The sequence below is a fragment of the Calidris pugnax genome, unplaced genomic scaffold, assembly GCF_001431845.1.
Source record: "Calidris pugnax isolate Ruff unplaced genomic scaffold, ASM143184v1 scaffold54, whole genome shotgun sequence".
NCBI lineage: Eukaryota > Metazoa > Chordata > Aves > Charadriiformes > Scolopacidae > Calidris > Calidris pugnax.
In genome coordinates this window covers 3816814-3838135 of record NW_015090864.1, presented here as the reverse complement: position 1 = coordinate 3838135, position 21322 = coordinate 3816814, and the positions used below count along the sequence as shown (strand labels likewise).

At 41.5% G+C, this 21322-nt stretch overlaps 1 protein-coding gene across 4 annotated transcripts in view; it reads right to left on the bottom strand.

Annotated features, from left to right (window-relative positions):
- Positions 1-21322, bottom strand: part of CTDSPL (CTD small phosphatase like) — a 100863-nt gene that overhangs the window by 55172 nt on the left and 24369 nt on the right. Inside the window, exon 1 of one of the 4 annotated variants that reach the window (XM_014944939.1) lies at positions 12664-12838. The exons of 2 other annotated variants lie outside the window; for them this stretch is intronic. In XM_014944939.1, coding sequence (XP_014800425.1) covers positions 12664-12745 — 82 coding nt within the window. In that variant the 5' untranslated portion in view covers positions 12746-12838. Of the gene's footprint in view, positions 1-12663; positions 12839-21322 lie in introns of those variants that run through there. One more of the 4 variants, XM_014944941.1, reaches the window with a different exon arrangement.

Here is a 21322-nt window from a genome sequence, read left to right as displayed (position 1 = left end):
CTTTAGTGAAAAATAAAAAGAAGTCTTTCCAAAACACTTACCTCCCCCCCCTCCCACCCCCCAAAAGCCTTTCCCATCCGCCGCATTAGCAGCCTGCTCTGGATGGAGCTGATTGTGTGGCAAGGGGCCAAGAAATAAAAGCTTTAACACGCAAGACAGGTGGGGACATGGAAAAATAACCAAGGAACTTATTTTCCCTTTTAAGAGATAAATATTATCTCACACTTTAATCTATCTAAAGGAGGTCACTGCACTCGGATCTGAAAAAAATATCAATTAACAAACTTTTAGGAAAAATTGAACATTAGTCTCGTTAACCCACTGCATGATGTTTTGGAAAACAAGCTGTGAAGTTGCACCTGTATGTTTAGATCAAATGGTTACACAAGAACAGCTTATCACCTTCACAGAGGAGTTATCTAGTGGATATCAGAACACTACAGTTTGCCTTCCCTACTGCCAAAGTCCTATAAAAACACACTTTCACACAGTACCGAGGACAAAAGGAGAAAAATCATTGGGAAGAATGTTAATTCAAGACAGCTAAAGTTGTGCAAGGGAAAAAAAAAAGCCCTCTAGTGAACCAAACAAAGCTTTGGGAACATTTTTGTTGTGGCAGCTTAAAGCAAAAAAACTTCTTTTCCTCTACATAATTTATTTATTACAGTCTTCAACTCTGGGTGAATGAAAACACCTGTCATTGGTGTGGGATGCTCATTTTCTAGTGAAAAAGCAGTGAAATGCTGAAGTCACTTTTTAAAGCCAGGAGTGAGAAGCCAGTAGTGCTGTCTCTGTGCAAGGCTGAGATGCACCATGAGATACAGCCAGTAAATGTTAAAACCAGCAACTCTACACGGCAGCCTCTCAACTAACAAAGAGGGATAAAAAACCATGAAAAGGCTCAAAACAGCACATAAACCCGATGGATCCCAAGGGAAATCCCAAAACCATAAAGGAGTTGGTACACTTCAGTCTGCACACTGAGGTTTGATTGGACAGACACACACACAATGGTATAACCTTCATATCATATGCATCAACATCTCATATGAGCCATGATTTAAACACCCGTGCTGTCTCACAGTGTTGCAGCATTCAAGAAATTCGGAAGGCTGCTCCTAGGAAATGCTATCTTAAAGGTCACGTATCTGCCAAAGCCCAACTCCTTGCATTTATTCAGCCTGAAGATTCAAGGCAGATCCACTCCTTCAGGGCCATCCACATTTCATAATGAAGTTGAAATGTTAAAAAGTGTTTTAACTACCTAATTAACCCCATGAACTATGTTCTGAGTGAAATACCTTCAAGTTCAAATTAAACAACACAGATTTTGGCTGGCTCCTTTCCCGCTCCAGTGCTCAAGAGGCTAAAGAGGGCTACACTGAGACCACTTCCAATTTCAAGAAGCAGCACGTGTAGATTTGTATCTCCAAAGGGTTGAAAAGTAGGTCTCCTTGTGATCCAGGAAGGAACTAATTAACGCCTAGCACTTTCTTTTTTGTGCCTGTATCGCTTGCCACTGGAACAGCCAGGGACAGAAGATGGATGAGAATATGAAAGAGAAGTTAGGAGATGTCCACCTCCAGTAACACTCCAGTAACTCCCCCAGGAAGGAGCTGCTGTACCTTTGCCTTCTATGTAAACAGCTGGAGAGTGTTTAAATAGGAGCTGAACGTTTAGTTCAGCCCCCACTGGGTTCTCCTCCGAGCTAGAGAAGAGCCCAAGCTGTGCTTGGTACCTGTCCCACGCTGGCATCCTCAAGAGAGCATCAAGGACCAAGGGCCTGGCATGGGGTGCCCTTGTCTTCAATGACTGACCTGAGCTCGCTTGCTTCCTTCTCACCTAGGACTAAATAGCTGCTGAACACACTAAAAAACATGCTACAAGGATATACAACATTTTTAATATGCGTATATGCATTTATAGAATCATAGAATAATAGAATTGTCGAGGTTGGAAGGGACCTTTCAGATTGAGTCCAACCATCAACCTGACACTGCCAAGTCCCCCACTAAACCATGTCCCTCAGCACCACATCTGCCCAACTTTTAAATATCTCCAGGGATGGTGCCTCCACCACTTCCCTGGGCAGCCTGTTTCAATGCTTGATAACCCTTTCAGTGTTGAATATTAGGAAAAATATCCTTGTGCAACTTGTATATACACATGTATATACATATACACACATTCACAGTTGAACTTTTTCCTAGTATTTGCTTTTTTTGAGAAAAGTCACAGCACTTTGTATCTTCCAGAGGAGGTTAGAGATACAAATTCTCAGAACACACATCTGCTTAAAAAAAAAAAAATACAAAAACCATAAAATAACTAACTTTTCCTAGTATTTGCTTTTTTTGAGAAAAGCCACAGCACTTTGTATCTTCCAGAGGTTATAGATACAAATTCTCAAAACACACATCTGCTTAAAAAAAAAAATAATACAAAAACCACAAAATAAATAAGTAGCCCCACCCCACAGTCACTCTTCCATCAGCAGCCTGGTAGTCTGAAAAGGTAACAGAGCTGCCATGGGTACAAAGGACCAGAACCACCTTAAAAAACAAACTAACAAAACCAAAAGATAAAAAAATGACAAGAAATAAACCCCCTCATCTCACTTTCACACCACACACAAAGCAAGGCTGCAGCACTGGCGCTTAGTGTTTGCTGGCAGAAGTGATCAAACTCCAAGTTGTTAGGTTTGTTTTTTTTTTTCCCTTTTGCCAAAAGAAAATATTTCACCTCTGAAGTAAAATTCACGCAGCGCAAAAGCCATGCTTCAGAACAGTTTAAAGGCAAAATAAAATACAGCAAATAATGCAGAAGGAGCTCCAGTGCCAAAAGATTACTACCGTTTTTAACTGGATGGAAAATGAAGCTCCCTGAAGCACGCAGGCAGCATTATGGAGATGTATTATGCTATAAAATAAACATAACTTTTTTTGCAGTGACATTATGGAGGCATCTCCCTGTACCTATAGCTCACCTATAGCACTTCACTAAGTTTTATGTTGTGTCTCAGCCACAGTGGGCTATAAATAGTGTAGAAGCGCCATCCATAGAATCCGATACACTTAAAGCAGTAGCACACCATCAAGATTCACTTAAAAAAAAAAAAGTATTATATTTTTTGTAAAAAAAATTAAAAAAAGGAAGCATTTCAGAAGCTGCAGCATTTCTTGGTCGTTTGAGGCAGGTCTGAGCTGCTCGATTCTGGAGTTTTTCCCAGCGCCGAGGTTTGGAGCGGGAGGGGAAGAGGAAATACTGCGCGGTCTGTGCATGCATCGCATTCCTGGCCCAACAAACCGCCCTTTCTTCTAGTAAAAAGAGAGGAGGGGAAAAAAAAAAAGAAGAAAAAAAGGCAGACTGCACAAAGTTCACCAGCAGATGTGGCCCACGAATCCAAACCGGCCTTTTCTGCTGATAACAAGAATTCGATGCATTCGCAATGGCGGCGGAACGGCACGGTTTGGTGAAGCTGGATCAGCAAAAGCCCCACAAAGTTTAAAAGATGCAAAAAATGTGCAACGCCGAGCTCCTGCAGGGCCCTGCGAGCGAGCAGGCCCCGCACGTATGTCAAAGGGTCTATTTTAAGAAGGTTTTGTCAAATATTAGCAGTGGCTTACAATCAAGCCGCAACAGTCGATCAGAAGTGAATTTTGCACAGCAGAAAAAGACTTATCTGCAAAAAAAAAGGGGATTGTTTTATTTTATGGGCAAGCACTGAAGAAGAAGAACTCAGTGCTTCAACTGTAAAACAGAATTAGTAACCAAAATATATGCTCGTGGATCTCAACTCTTCGGGATTGCTCCCGGTTTTGGCTTCTTAAATCTTGGAAGGTATTTAATAATAATTTGTTAAATACTCGGGAGGGAAGGCAAAAGGAGAAACAAGCAAATGGAAATACGAGCAGCCCCCGGGGCAGCACCTCGGGCTCTGCTCCTCCCGGCCCGTACCCTCTGGCATCGGAAGAGGATTCGAGTCAAAGCGGCAATGGAGCAAATGTAAACAAGGATGTGTTTACAGAGGAAAAATATGTACAGTATCTGATCTGCTCCTCCTCGGATTGTGCTCCCATGGAATGTGGTGGGAAAGGCAGAAAGGAACGACTCGCCCAGCGCTGAGTAGTGAAAACTTGGGGAAAGTAGATAAAAGGGGCATCTGATGCCGTCACACAGCCAAGGCTGCTCTGTTTTCCCCAAACGTGAATTTAATTCAAAGCTAATAAAATAAAAGTCTTTGTACGGATCTGATTAAAGACAAAAGAGGGAAAAACAAGCTGAAGAACGGCCCTTTGCAGAGTGTTCCCTTCTCACCCATGCCTGCCCCGACAGACAGACGGACACCGGCACAGACACACTCCAACCCCTGCAGCCCCAGGCCACGCTCTCCTGCAGAATTTATGCCATGAAATTGGTAAGGAGTTACCAAAAACCTGTAAAAGCCCTTTCTTCTGTGCTCCACGGCCACCACACAGAGCACGACACACCAAGTTACCCACCTGCCCCACGGATTTTATTAACTTTTTATCAATTAATTTTTCAAGTCCAAGTGTGAACCTTAAGAATATTGCTGGGCAGCAGACCTATGGTTGCCTCATTCTCTTAACAACTTTATTCAGTTCAATAAATAGATTTTTGGGGTTGCTCTTTTTTTTTCTTTCCTCACTGACCAAATTCACAACCTGAAGTCTGGCGACAAACGTGAAGCTGAGCTTCCTTCTGCCTCTGGCCTCAGAGAGGTTGACTCAAACACAGGTGACAGCTTTTGGCACACTTCTTTGGGACTTGAAAAACGAGCCAAGTGATTCATCAAATCAAAATGTAGAAGAAATTCCTCTACTCCCTTTCCCCTCAAAAATTCTACCAAACCTCCAACCAAAGCTGTACCAAAACCTTGCTCACTCGAGGAGAATTAAGCTTAATTTACTTTGCCTAAATATAGCTGTAAGATGTTCCCATAGAGACAGTGACATTCCCAACTGTACTTTTTGCAGCAAATCCTTTGGTAAGACATCAAATCTAAAGTACCGGTCTATTTTTGCAAGCTTTCTTATCTTTTTTCCTAGAAACAGCTCTTCTCCAACGGATTCATCTCGCAAAGATGCTGTTAAAGGGTGCTCCTTCACATGGAAAAGTTTTGTTTCTCCATTTTGCCTTCTGAATTTTTCAGTCATTCCATGGGAATATTTTTGGGACAGGCTACAAAAAACACTGCTGGGAAATCGCTCATCCAAAGTTTGCTCCCCAAAAGACACATCATTAATAGTAAAAAAACAAAACAACATTTTATTTTTTGATAGCTCCTTGGTTGCCAGTTTCCAATGACCACTTGTTTCTCCCAAGCCATGGCTGTTTTGTGGCTATTGAGTACCATTCTCATAAGACATCCAATCTGTGAAAAAGTACACATTTAAAATGATGTAACATGTATAAAATACAACCAAAGCCATTTTAATCACATAATTTCTGGAAAAAGACTGCCTTAATGGAGTAAGGCACATGCATAACTACTTAAGAAATACTTACCTTCTTTCAAAGAAAGAAAAAAAATAGAAGTTCAAACTTCAAAAAGATTTTGACTTCAAAAGACATGTAGTTCTTTGGACCAATTACTGTTTTTCTCTGTTCCTCCCTGTCATCCCCCCCATTTCTATATATTATGAAACCCAGATAAAAAGGAAGAAAGAGGAAGCCCAGCCCTTTGGAAGGGAAAACTTTCTCGAAATCACGGTATCATCATTATCTAAAGGTAATTGCTGTTTCTAACAACTAAAAATGCTCCTGAAATCAAGTTATACCCAGCACACAGTTAGTATCACTTTAACAAGTTATACAAATCCAGTCCTCCTGGGAGTAAAACTCAAACATCAGATTTTGATTACAAACTTAATTCTTACATCCTTAATTGCAGGGATTTCTCAAGAAGCAGTCTGTAAGACACTTCAGCATATCTGACTGGACAGAATCTGACTTAGAGGAATTGTTGCCAAAGTAATTTCTCCTCCAGCTTCAGCCTCCATGGAGTAGATTTTACCCAGCCTTAGATCACCCTACACAAATTCATTTTTTCAAAATACTGAAATATTTAGGGAGATGTAATACAAGTGCGTATTACAGAAAGAAAAGTGTTTGCAATCTTATTTGCTAACTTTTTTCCTTCAAGTGATTGCATCCACCCTCACCAGTTAAGCTACAAAAAAATACTGATGAATTTGTTTTCAGTACATTCTGCGCATTTCAGTGATTATTAATGTATGTTGTACCAAAACACAAAGCTGAACTAAATATCAAAACCACCTTTAAGAAAACATTCATCTTACCTCATTCAGCAAGTCCATAATTTATATTAAAAAAATAAAAATAAAATATATGTAGTATTTCACATTGAGAATTAAAAAGCCCAAAATGACAACTACCAGCAGACTACAAGGTAATTCAGCCAACACCAGCAACCACTGTAACAGCATGGACTGCAAGTATTGCTTAGTATTAACTCTATTTTCAACTGATCCCAAGAAATAAAATGGAAAATATTCATCCCTACCTCTTCTGACCTTGTACTTTGGACTCAAGATTATTTTACCCATTCAGCATTCCCAGACCATTAAAAGCTGCACATTCCCACCTGGAAATATGATATTCAGAAAGCTAAAACTAGATTAAGAATGAAACAAAAGATACAGGAAACTGCAAGCTTTGTATGATAAAGTTACTACGGTTTTGACAAAAAAAGCAGCAAAACTTGCCCAACTTCCAGTAATTCCTTTCTAGAACAAAGCCACATTTTATTGCCTGTCAAAACTTGCCCAACTTCCAGTAATTCCTTTCTAGAACAAAGCCAAATTTTATTGCCTGTTTAGAAATACAGATTAAAAAAAAAGAAAATATATTCATTTTTCTTTTTCCACTAAACTTAACAGGAGGGGATTTTTAAAAAGCATTTTGGTGCCTTAAACAAGTACTTCGATGCCTCTACCAAGCTGACAGTTCAGCTGCAGGTTGGAACAGCTGCAGACATGTTTAATTGCTTCTCCAAATACCCAAAACATCAAGCACTTTTGACCCATTTGAAATATCCTAAACTTTGTTCTAAAAGGAATGCGCACAATTTAATACCCATGCTTTAACTTCTACCAATCCCATACAGCAGAAAGCTGGCCACTTGCTGGTTTACATACAAATCATGAGAAAACCTGAATGCCTAACTGCTGTATAATGACTGACGTGTTAAATAACCAGTGTCTTCAAGACTACAAGTTTGGAGAAGTAACTTCTACCAATCCCATACAGCAGAAAGCTGGCCACTTGCTGGTTTACATACAAATCATGAGAAAACCTGAATGCCTAACTGCTGTATAATGACTGACGTGTTAAATAACCAGTGTCTTCAAGACTATAGGTTTGGAGAAGTTAAAAATAAACTATTTCCTTAATTCTACCAGAAAAAAAAACCCAAAAATCGAAAACCAAACCACTACAGTAACTTTTTGGTGTTTGCTGGGGGGGAAAATGATGACATTTGTAATTACGTAGATACATTCTACAAAACCCACTCGCGTTATCCCCCAAAAAAGGCCCTTTATTGACCTTATCAAAGGCAGAAGAGAAGAAAGGAAAAATAGCAACTGTGTCCATTAACAAAATTGAAACTCTTTCCTAGCTTACTCCTTCAGGATATGTTTTTGTGCTAATTTTAAGAGATAACCAAGGCATGAAGCAACAGAAATTACTGGGATTTTACAGCCTGCCCAGGTCCCAGCCTCTCTCTCTCAGCCTACATCCTTGCCCAAGCTGTTTCTGCAGAATGATTCCAGCTCAGCTAGTCTGAATCTGGCAAAAAAAAAAAAAAAAAAAAAAAAAAAAAACATTTTTTTTTTAAAAAAAAAAAAAAAAAAAAAAAAAAAAAAGCTGTTTTCCTTCATCAGTGATGCAGTGGCAAGGGTGAGCAGTTCATTTAGTACATCATATCACAATAGTGTCCCCACCGCTCTGCATCCTTTTCTTTCTTGGGATAAAAGAGACAGACTTTTACCGTTCGCATTAAATAGATCTTACTGTCCTGTTCTCGGTGCTAAAGAAAGCCAGGTCTTGCAGAGCACTTACTCTTCATCTCCTAGGGAGGTAGGATCCTTGTCTTATTAGCAGGGCTTCTAATAGCAGCGGTCCCAATTAGTCCCAGGGGAGAGAACCAGGCGATGATCTCATGCGGAAGCCCAGACCAGATGACCGATGCAGTACATTTACTGCACTTAGCTTGGATGGAAAATCCCAAGCATATGGACCCATAAATGTTAAATCACATTAAGTCTATATCTACCTATACACTCAAGCACTTAGAAAGCCGTCTTTAGGATTTGCCCCTTCTCCTCTCCCCAAAATAAGCAGCTCTGTTCTCATCGAGCCATAGCACAAGATGGACCCAGGATGTTGGCACCGGCTGAATGCAGATGCTCACACAGCAAACCCCTGTGAGAACTCCAGCTGGGACAGAATTGGGGGACAACACCACCAATTTCTAACCAAAAAAGGTGACGGGCGCCACTGGGACCCCAGCTGCAAGCAGCAAAATCACAGAATGATACGGGGTTGGGAGGGACCTCTGGAGATCATCCAGTCCAACCCCCCCAAAATCCGACCTCTGGAGATCATCCAGTCCAAGCCCCCCAAAATCTGCAGGGAGAAAAGCCGTGCCTGGGACCATCACACCCGAACACCCTGTTTATGCCAACAGCTTTAAAAACCCCAAAGAATAATAAGTATTACCTCCTGTATTTTAACACAGCATATGCCATTTTAAAAGCTTTCTTCTGAGCACTATCAGTTTGGGCAGAGCCTCTCCCTCTGCCCAGCCCCGGCACATTCAATGAATTAATAAAATCTGACCAGGCTTCTGCCTTTGAAGCCTGAATAAAATCTGACCAGGCTTCTGCCTTTGAATTAAATCTCCCGAAGCTCAAGCAGAGAAGTGCTGGATGTGATCTCACGCCTGCTGCAGAACATCATAAATACCTGGCAGCTCTCCCACTCCTACAGACCCACAAGGAGGAGGACAAATAGCTGCTTATCGGCGTCATGACCGCCTTGCTTACACAGTCACATTTTTCTTGGGGACACAGGAAAACAAACGACACGACCCAACATGATTTTCCCAGCCCAAAACTTCACAAAGATGCACAGTACAAATCCGGAGCTAACTCTTGCAATACCAGGGAGACATTCTCCCTTCTGCTGAAGAACTCCACCCCAGCAACACGTGTGGAAGGCAGGAGGCTCTTGTCCTCTCCTGCCGTCCCAGCACGGGCAAAGAACTCCAGCCCTACAAAACAAACACACAAGGTCCCCTGTGTTTAAGCCACCCACTGCCAAAAATCTCCTGCTGAACTCCAGGCAGCTGCTGGTGGGAAGTTCCAAGATGGTAACAGGTCTGCACCTTGAAGAGAACTATTTTTTATTCTTGGTTTTAATGACATCATTATAGCTGCAGAGTAATTTCTGTGGATACTCTCCTTAACCTCCTGGTGGCTCAGCTGACCACAGGCAGCCTTCACAAAGCCAAGCTGGTAAGTGCTTGTAGGACATAATTCATCTCATTTGTCTACACTAAAACCCACCCTAAAAATGTCAATTGTTTTTTTCCCCTCTTCTCCACTGAGATCCACTGATGAATGGCTCAGCTGTTTAGATTGCAAAGATTTACAGTTAGGGGAAAGATCACCATCCCCCACATCACCCTTTTAGTCTTTCCTGTAAGTCAGCGGAGTTGGCCAAGAGCAGAAACAATCCATCCAGCTCACTCATCCTCAAAATGCTGCAAAATAACCCCTTCGTTTACGCCTTCTGCTCCTCTACCCCCATCACCTATTCGCTACCCACTCCCAACTGTTGATCTGCGTATCCAAAACACAGATGGAAAACCTTGTTTATGTGAAAAACAAAACACAACACAGGTCTAGGGTTCAACACAAGGTTCCTCAGGAAGGCTGAGTCAGGAACGTTGGACACCAAAAGCAACCTCTGACACCCCCAATTTACCCCAGTTTTCACGATTCCTGTGGTCTCCAGCGATTCCTCCATGATATGTCGGAAGAAAAACGCCACAGTACAGAAAAGTCTGATGACAGAATATTTCAGGGAAGATTATTTGCTCAAAATATTATGTGTACTCAAAGACCACAACACAATTCGCAAGGGAGAGAGCTTACCCAAGCAGGGCAGAGCTGCTGGATGGGCTCTTACTGCAGTTTTTTCTCTGCTCTTCCTTCCTTCTTCTGCCAAGGGTGAAAGTGGAACATTTTTTCATGCAGAGGACGCCTTGGACACTGAATTACACAGTACTTCAGCAAGCACATTACCCACAAACTTGGGGGTTCTTCTCTCGTTTGAGAAAATCTCAATATTCACAGATCTTACTTAATCAGCTAGTGCACATTCACAGGTAAGCCCAAGTGTTGAAGAGGCTGTTTCGTCCCTTCCTTTAATGAAGGTTAAGCACAATTTCCAAATACCTTCGACAAGCCACATGTTAAAACACGTTTCACCACCGCCCGATAACGATGCCAGGTAATTACAGCCCTTGTGCAATGTTTGTGCCTGCTTTCTGGCCACAGGTTTTTAGTTTCCCACCACTATCTTAAGTCTTCTGTTCAATCCCAAAGATAGGTGTATCTTCATGAATAACGTTTTAAAAAAAATATGCAAGTTCTCCTAATCTGTGATGTTCCTCCTGTTCTTCCGCTTATGGTCTGAACATCTGCATCAGCATCAGTTTGTGTTTTATGTCACTGGAAAATTCACAGCAAACATGAAGGAATGCAGCTGGAAATGAGTATGTGAAACAAGACAGCTAGAAATAGATTTCTCTCCCAACCAAGTTGGAGACTTGACTCCAAGTTTTGAACACTGCCATTAAAAAGAAAGACAGTGCAAAAATCCAAGTAACACCAGAAGGTACCAACTGCTCCAAGCGACAAGTAGGGACATCGAATTGAGGTTTTCTTAAAACTTTGGATCAAGTGACAAAAGACAATACTGTATTGTACTTCTTAATAGGATATACGTACTGCAAAGCAAAGAGAGAAGGTCAACCAAGTGGGATTGAAAACTGGATTCACTTTTCTGCTCCACTCCCAATTTCCACTTTTTTCTGTAAAAGTGGCTTCATGCATTTTGTGCTGTGGTTCCTTGTCTACAGAACAACCTTTTAAACCTGAGGTAAAAAACACCTATGAAATATTTCCTGCTTCATTTTCATTGTTAGGTAAGGCAAACACACAGCCTTTCACTAGGAGCTTGGGGCTGAATATATATTAAAAATTGAGAGGTGCTCATATAACTTAATAGTAAGGTCTAGAGGAGTACTTAACTTCTAACAATCCAACTTTATTCCCTTTTCACAGGCAGCATAAATTCCTGCAGCGGTATCACACACTGCTTCATCCAACACCGTCTAGAAGCAACATTAACCATATGCAGGAAATACTGCTAGATGAGGTCCTTAACATTTAATTAACAATTTAAGTTACGCTTTCCACAAAATATAATTGTGGTGTTTGGTTATTACTAATTACAGATATTTTTCCTATTAATAAACTAATTGTTGCATAAGGTTTGAGTAAGGCAATGGAAAAACATATCTTGAGAGCTCTTGTCTGAACATGCAACTTGATATTTCTTTTCCTTGAGTCATTTTGGGCAACTAAACCAAGCATGATCTAGGAATGAGAAAGTACATTGAGAAGTACTAATGTATATGCTCTCTAAAGATTACATCACTTGGCTAATTCGTCTTGTTTATAGTGATACAACAGCAGAAAACATAATCACAAACATAAGTTTGCACCGGGTTTAAAATATTCCATATTGAAGGAATCCATTATATTACATAATGCTAAACAGCTTTAAATGTTTTTCCAAATTCCATTTACATGCCAGAGATAGAAAAGCTCACACACTTTTTTCCCCCGCCTTAATAAACCAACAGTATATACATATATGCATGAATACATTGCATGCATATGCATACATCTGGAAAAGCTAGCTTGAAAGTGGTTTAAGTAATAAAAGTATGCAGCCCAGCCCTGTATCCAAACCAGAGAGGTAATTCATATACGTGGAGTTTAAAGCAACTTCAATAAACAGTCACTCCATCATTCTGAAAAGCATATTCTAACTAGAATTACACTGGCCTTTTTTCAGAATCACATTCCAATAACGTTGTACGAATTATTCAATGACCCTATCAGCTCATTTTCAACAAAATTCTGGTGCCTTTTCCCTGAGGAAATTCCAAGAGTACCTGCATGCACCTCTCCTGTATTAGAAGAGAGTCCTTTACATTATTTCTTTTCCTATACAGATAATGTATTCTTCAAGTTCACTTCTATGGAGGAGAGAAAAAAGCTTTCAGCTTTGCTTTCCTCATGAATAATACATTAAAAATTTAATATTAGAGAACAAATCTTCTTTTTAAGCCTCCAGAAACAGCAGTATATTTGCCCTACTACTTTGAAAAGATTCATGTACGCATTTGAATAAGTGCAAACCATAAGCTCCTGTTTTCCGTAATTAAGCTGTAACAAACTATTTCACCATTTATCAGACCAATTGTAAGACAATACTGTATAGCTTTATAACTGCCATCAAAAAGAGATAATCACTTACCGTATCCACAATAAGGAGAATGATACATTTTGGTCCGTAACTCAGTGTTATAATCTAAAGTGGAACAGATTTTCTCATCCATTCATGAAAACCGGTTTGTTTGCACGAAGGAGACAAAGAGAACCCTGATTTCAAGTAGGCATCTGTAGTCCACACTACTAATAGACTATGTAAATAAAACCAAATCCTACAAGCAAAACCATTTACAGAAGCAAAAAAACTATGTAAGAGAGCAGAGGGAGCATAACTGCCTGTTCCAAGGATGAAAACTTCTAGGAAGAGAAGAGTCCTTCTAAGAAGAGCAGCCTCATCCATCTCATGCTGCTTGTTTAAATCTCAGCTCCGCAGTCTGATGGCTCCGCTACGGCCTCAGGCTTCTTATTCCTTCTTAGGGCTTGTATAAAAACAAACAAACTGTGGAATATGAACCCAGATGTTTCAGAAATCAGAGAGTAAGAGCCCAGTTATTCTGCTGCCATAGAAGTATTTGTGAGTGTTTGTGTCTGGCGAGCCTGCGTTGAAGGCGGTATCGCCGAGCTCAATTCCCTGGAGCCTTCAAGTATCTTTTCCAGGAAGCCACCAGCAAGTTTAATGACACTCAAGGAACTGGACAAGGTGTCCTTTGAGAAAGGAGCACACACATGCTGCAATCTGCAGAATAAATATCACAAACAAACTTCCTTGTCTTCACTTCTATGCGCTGCCTCTGCTGGAAGGGTTAGTGGAATGTGGGAGCAACACCGAGGACAAAAGAGTGACTGGAAGAACTATCACAGACCCAACTGCGTGGCTGCAACTACAGGTTCAAGTCAACTTTCAGCCCAATTAGCCTTTAAAGATATCTTTTCATTCCTCTTTTTTAAGGTATTGCTTAAAACGAAGCTCATGCTTCCACATGAGCTCAGATACTCTGCTGTTACCATAGCAAGTGAAGGTATTGCTTAAAACGAAGCTCATGCTTGTTACCATAGCAAGCGAGTAGGAAACTGAAAGTCTTATCTCCTTTGCCTAATTTGCTACAAATCCTTTTCAAATCATCATTAAGTTATCAGCATTAAAAGATTTCACTTTGGGTTGGATTTTCAGGTGGCTCTTCACATTCCCTACGAAAAGAGAAATCTAAGTGGAAGACAAGGGAAGCAGCAGCTCTCGAGTGCCTGGTTTGCACTGAACTAGTTTGTAGCCACCGTTGGATCATCCATTCCCAGTCCGGAGACTGGGGCAGCAGTAACCCAAACCAGAGCCAGATTTCTAACTGAGCTTCCCAAGGGCCGGGAGGTCCCAGTAAGGATTTGGAGACATCCCTCCCGAGTGGCTCAGCTTCACAGTGTCCAAGAGACAGCCTGGGACCCTCCTCCTCCAAACCCCTACCTACAGAGCCATGAATCCCTTGTGTTACTTTTTTCCAAGAACTTCCATTTTCCTACTTCTCAACATTGTCTTAAATAAGAAAATTCACGCGAGGAGCTCTTCCACCTAAACCCGTCCCAGAAATAAAACCCTATTGCTTTCTGAGCTGTTATATAGCCTGGAGAAACTGCCAATCTGCTCTTCTCCGTTCAGCTCCCTGTGTTCAGCACAGCTTGGCACAGTCACTGTCCCAAACGTCACTCGTGTCCCACCGCAGGAAGCACCCCCTCCGTTTGTCCATCACCCTTTTCCTTTTGGCCGCCGGCTCGGGCTCGTGAGCTCCTCTCCCCTTATACAGGAAACTGGGGCCTCAAGCTTAATCCTGCACATTCGGTTCTCTTCCAGCTACCACTACTAAACGTATTCTCCCAGGGAAGAAAAAAAAAAAAAAGCTCTAGCAATCAAATCTTTGCTAAACTTCCCCACGGTGAGATTATTTCTCCCAATTTCTGGGAGAAAACTGAAGGAAGACGTAACAAATTCCCGCAGCTGAACGTTATTCATCAAGACAGAGAGCAGATAATCCGAAGCTGAAGGTACAAACAAACCTCAGGACGTCACTACAACCAGCTAACCATGAATTTTATATTATCTTCATTCTCAGCCCACTTCGTGTGGGCCAACCACAGCTGGAGCCCAGCACTTTCCCTGCGCAGGAAGCGGCAGCGAGAGCCGGCGTGGGGAGATGGGGAAGATGAGGTTGCAAGAAGAAGAGCTTGGCTACAACAGCCTGGGAACCCACTGCAGCAGATTAAAGGGGTAACGAGAGGAAGGAGGAGTCTACAAGTCTCATTTCTCTTCTTTTATCCTGGAAGGAGCAGAGTTTCTCTGCGCTAAGGCATTGATCCCCTCTACTGCTCTGCCTGCTCTACCATCAGCCCCTTCCATCCTCAGAACAGCTTGTGTCCTTCTCAACCCAAGAGGGTGAATCTCCTTGTCCTCTCTCATGGCCATTGCAACATCACCAGGACCACCCCAGTACATTCCAGGAAAAAACCTCAACCAAACCCCCATCAAATTTCTGTATCTTGAAATGTAGCGTTTTGTAATGTTATTTTTTGTGTGTGTGTCCCTCCCAGCAGCTTCCTCAATTCCTTCTTCCTGAAGCTCATGGACTAAAATAGAGTAAAAACCCCTTCCTGTCACTCTTCCCAACTATTCTGGCACTTCCTCAATTACTGACTCTTGGTAAAACTAGCATACTATACCATAAAGACATCTGCAATTTGCTTAATTGCATGCATGGCACTTCAGAAGGACAGGATTGCCCAGACTCCCCGTTCCTTCAGTTGCTGACTAAGACCAGCAGCCAACTCCAACACAGCTTTTACTGGATTTACTCTAAATCATTTTGTAGCATTTTAAGATGCAGCCAGCACAGCAGCAAATTACTGTTGACTTAAGCACCGACCGTCGTATCGAGAGCCTCATCAAAAGGAGCTGATGGATCTTCTAAAGCCTGTGGTCTGCTGAATAACTCCAGCTACTCACCAAAAGCACTGCAGGATGTGAGAGGGGCACCACAAAACCAGGAGGTGTTAGAGCATCCTCCCCACCATCAGTCCCTCGAGTATTCTGCAAAAAGCACTTGGTATGTCTGAGAGAAAAGATACTTTCTCAAAAAGGGCTACTGCTTTGAGATTAATTTATTTCTTTTAGGTTGTCTGACCTGCTGATTCAAGGTGCTTCCAGTGGCACGAACGTACCTGATGCTTTTAAATGCTCATCCTTGATTTCTCATTCAACTACAGAGATCCCACAGCTGTCTATATGCAATGGTTAATACTGCAATAGCAAGAAGAGGTGGGAAGAATGGAAAAGAAGCACCTATACATGGATTAACTACATGCAGAATTAACCACACCAACACCTTTCCTATATAAAGGAAAGATTGCCAATACTAGCACTATTGTGATTCCTGTTGGCAAACTCACTACTGAAATTTGCAGTCGCATCAGTCACAGAAAGTATGGGCAGATATATAAATAAATAAAAGCCGTGATTCCCACCCCCAGGACAAAACCAGTTGTGAATCTGTCCAGCCTTTCACTGCAGGTCAGCTATCCTAAGTCCGAATTCTCTCTCCCTGCTCCTTGGAATGTTCTCAAATCCCAATCCAGTGCTCAAAGCTTTACACAGCACTTCAGAAGAAGCCTTTCCAAAGCAGGGTACAGCAGGATGACTTCACTGTTCTTACAAATCAGCTGTCACGTTGGAATGCGTAAACAGGCACAGATTTTTTTTTTTTTTTAACTGCTGCATGTCAGATCTGACTACTACTAGTATCTCCGGATTTCTACGTAAACAGGCACAGATTTTTTTTTTTTTTTAAACTGCTGCATGTCAGATCTGACTACTACAAATATCTCCGGATTTTCTACAGACCAGCAACACAACTAGTTGTCCTTTCTTCTCAGTTTGCGCAGTGGGTTATTCCACAAAAAAATCTCGAAACAGTCTGATGAAGTAACATGAAAAACACAGGATACACATTGAGCTCATCCAGTCCCTTTCTATTTTTAGTGGAAACACCCACTCCGTCTTTTATTTCAGTACCTGCAGACTCAGTAGGTTCTCCCAGCGCGTCATCTGGGTGGTTAATGAGTGACCAGTCCCAGCACAGACCACTGCCACCCCTCCCAAGGCCCTGAACTATTCAGGCATTATGCAAACATTTCTGCACCCATTTGACAGCAGTTTAGATGCAGACCACATTTTTCTCGTTTGGAATCCGAAAAGCTTCACTTCAACTCGTGGTAATCTACAAGTTTTTCCTTTCCTTGTTACCAAGTTACAGAACTAAGTTCAGTTTCTTTGACACAGTTTGGTTTTGAAAAGAAAAATCTGCTGGGTAATATCGGTTTCCTTGGTTTCTTGCAATATTTCTTACATTTCCACGTTCCTTTCTGAAAACTGAAATTAGAAATTATGAATAAGGCAGTTTAAGTATTACGTTCATTCTTCTTTTTTTTCTTTTAAGCTTATTTACTCTTCCCAAGGTGTCAAAGGTAACAGCTCACAGCTCTGAAGTTGTACAGTTTCACACCAGCCACTCAGCATCCAGTGATTTATAATTTGCCATCTGCTCTCAATTAAAGTCTTAGCCAAAGACTGATACAAGCTTCCCTTCCCCCCTTTTAATAAAATATTTCAGTGTCAGAAGTTGGTAGCTTCCTCTTCCTGCTGAGTGACAGCCCAAATCCTTTGTCTTCCTTTCATTGCTACATCACTCGCTGATCTTATGTATTCCCCACAAGCACTACTAAGGTGCATGTATTGGCACAGAACATAAAAAATTAATTAAAAAAAATTAAACCAGCATCAACAAATAATATCAGAGAAGCAAAAATATTCTTTCATACTTCTCCCCGCTCAAAACATCTCTACTGGAAACTAGGTCAGACTTTCTGCAGGCTTCCTTCCTTCCTTCTTGTGCTGGAGAAACTCATCAAGCGAGTGAGTGACTGTATTTTCTATCCTCCGTTTGAACTGGGACAGTCTGTGCTTGTCTCCATAATAAAAAATTCTGTTAAACTGCCACCTCGTCTTAAGTCCTCTTTTTCTTTCAGGTTTGCAGCTGTAAGAACTCTGAGTCATCTCTCCCACTTCTCAGAGTTTGAGGTTTGCCATCTTGTAGCTCACCGACTTGAATGTTCTTGCTCACTCTCTTCCCTCCTTGAATCCCCTGGTGAACATCACCGTTTCAGTCACCCTTTCCAAGCCACCTTCCTCTTCTGTGCTCTTGGTGTCCCCTTGCCCACACCTTTAAGGATCTCTCCCAGCTGCTCTTCCTACACCAAAGCCTGTGTGAACGTTGGACAACATCTCCTGGTGCACTCCTTCCCCAAGCGTCTACTTGCAAAAATCACTTCACCACCATCATCTGTGGTTTGAATCACTCTGAGTCTTCTACAGCATATAAGGCACGTGCTAATTGCAAGATGCTATCAGGTACTAGCGGGAAAGCACAGAAAGGATAAAGAGGCTTCCAAGAAAAACCATCTACCAAAACGTGACTGTGCTGACATCATCAGGAGTGCTCATTTTTACAACCTAAAATGCTAAGAGACATGTGTTTTCATGAAACTTGGCCACTCCAGAAGCCTTGTGGTGCTACCAGTGGGTTTTATTATTTCTAACATCTCATCTCAGTCTTTCCTTTTTGAGAACTCCATAACTGAAACTCAGTTACTTAATTACCACGTCCTGAACACCCATCACAAGGCTGTTGGGTGCTTCACCACAGAACAGGGAGCTGACTCTGTTGGTCCACAGCTACTGGGCAAGGACAGTGTTGAAGGTCCATTGTTAGGATGTACCATAGCACAGGGCAGCAGGCTTCAAAAGGCAAATGCAAACATTATTTATGTGCTCTGTATCATCTCCACTGCTCCTGTTCATACAAATACATCTTAGTCCACCTTACAATACACATGAGTAGTGTGAGTGCAAACCACTGACTGCTTCTTCCTCCATCTTCCAGCATCTCCAAAGTTGTTCTGTGGGTTGGAGAGATCTCACCTGTCCCATGTGAAGGACTCTGCCCGAGGTGACATCCCCTCCTGCGACAGCCCCTGCATCTTCCTGCCCTTTGTAGGTTCCCTCCTTTCACAACCCCAGCTTTTGCCAGTTGCCCCAACCCGTGCATCACACTGATCCTTCTTCACAAACACAGAACCCATCTCAGATCTTTTTAAAAAATAATTGCTGCAACAAATCTTCCCGTCTAGATGAAATATGAAAGTTATTTTGAGAGAGGTGCACATTAATCCTTAAAGGATGAATCTTACTTTCTGACTGAGGCAATTTTAGGCTGCATTTTCAGAGTTTAAGAAGTGCCAGAGAGGCAGTAACAGAGAGAAGTGATCTGTAATTCTGCTCAAATCCTCGCAGAAGCACCTCTCGATAGGGCACATTTCCCCTTTTGATCAAAGGAGAGGACCTGACCACAGCCTCTTCTGCCTGAGTGGCAAAGCTGCCTGGCTCCCTTTAAGAAAGCTGTCACCATGACCAACGTTCCCAAAGTTTCCCTCTGTGACCAACCACACTGAAATAAAAGTATTTTTGTTTGGTGGCTTTTTTCTTTTTTTAAAGACCTTTCTTTTTGTTTGTTTGAAGCTTTTTTTCTGAATTAATTCTGAACTCAAATACAGGGAGAAAGGATTTTAAAATAAACACCAAAACAAAAACCCAAGAAACTTCCTGCAATTTCATACTGTTTCTTAATTAATCTCTGAGGACAGCATGGAGTATTGGTAAAAAACACAAGTGCACAGTCTCAGCAGCCAGTGCCAATGCATTTCCTTCAAGTTTTCCCTACAGGTAGAACATAAACCAACCACTGATTCTTTAAGCAGCATTAAGCATCCTTACAAGAACAGATAAAAATTAGATTGTGGGTGTCCCAAATAATTATTTTTTTTTTAAACACACCACTTATGATCAGCATTGCTTATGTCAAAGTGTTCAGTGTAGTAAGAAGCTTAAACATTAAGAAATACGAAGAACTGCAGAGTTCGAAGAAGTCAAATAAAAGAGGAAACTCAAAGGTCCAATGGACACCAACAGGTTCCCATCACCTTTCAAGCAATACCCATAGTTACCACACAGCAGAGCTAATAGAGGAGGTCCCCAAACTTAAAACAATCTCTTGTAAAAACATATGTTCCTACCACCGTGCTCAATCTAGACTTTCATTTGACGCAGAGGCAGGCTTCAATCTGCTCAGCCGTTCTGCGTATCTACGCATGCCAAGCAGATGAAGAGACTCACATTTGTAGCGATGAATGAAATGACTCCAGGCACATTTGTCATGTTTCATGTCAGGGGTGACATGTTCATCTATCAGGTTTTCAACATGCACAACCACCTTTCCATCATGAGATGTCTTATTATAGACTCCAGTAAAAGCAACCGCAACAATTAACACTCTGTTTGGCACGTCTGCCTCTACAGGTAGCTCCCGAAGTCAGAGAGTGGGAAGAAAAGGATGAATCCTAAGGAAAAACCAGGATCATTTATGAAGACAATGGCAAGAGGTCAGACTCGATATCCTTCCAGAAGGGACCTTTTTTTAAGGAATAAGGCCTTTTTAATCAAAAGTAGATGCACAGCAATGTAAGAAATAAACAATAACCACAATCCAAACATCCCATTTATTTTAGGAAACAAGAAGCCTATCAATTCAGACAGACCAGGGTGGACAACTGATGGGACCACATCCCAGCAAGGGGTCATTCCAGCAGGTGGTCTCCCTGCCAAGAGAGTTTCAAGAACAAGGTGTTTCAAGAACTTTTTAACCAACTTTTTTGAAGTACTTCAGGAGCACCAGGTTTCCAAATGCTTTTACGCTAAACTTTATGTGGAGCTCTGCTAATAGATAACCTGGTGTCCTAAATGTTTGGGAACTAGTCAAAAAGGTAACTGAAGAGCATACAGTGATGAAAGGCCAGAAGAGAGACCATCACAATCCATTCCACGTGAAAGCACATTTTAAATGGAAAACCCTATGAAGCATTAAAAAAAAAAAGACAAATCCAAGCCACACAACCTTTCCTCCATCTAACACATCCCCTGTTTAACCCCAGATGCAGAAAAGGAGCCAAACGCACACGAGGAAACAGAGAAGATGAGGCTGCAGCAGCTTGTCACAGCCCACTGGAGAGGTTTTTTTATTTTCTTTTATAAATCTATTTTCCATTTGAGTTAAGCACTTAACTCCATGGATAAAACACACATTGATTAGCTGCTATTTTTGCTTCCGCGGGGTTATCATTGACAGCAGATTTGCTGAAAAGAGCCCCACAAACAAGACTGAAAATAGTAGCAGAGCTCGAGTACAAAATGATTTTCAGTAACACATCAAAAAATATGCTGTCAAAGATTAACTTCTTGCTTCCAAAAGCAAAGACACTCTTTTAACTGTTAATCTACCAAACTACAGCTATTAAAGAGACCTCTAGCCATCCATACCAGAGACGTACAGCACAACATATTATAAAAGTATACCAAATACTGCTGGTGAATCAGAGATGACTTGTCCCCGAATTATGAAAAAACTGGCTACATGCATTATTTTGGTACTAACACTCAGTGTTTTGCAATATTTGGCAACGATGGAAAAATAATCCACCTCCATGAACACGAGTTTTACTGTAAACGCTTTAGTTTTGGCCTTGCTACCCCGCAGCAGAGAGCGCCAAGTAATTGGCTAATCCACTGTCAGAGATTTTTTTATTTTTATTTATTT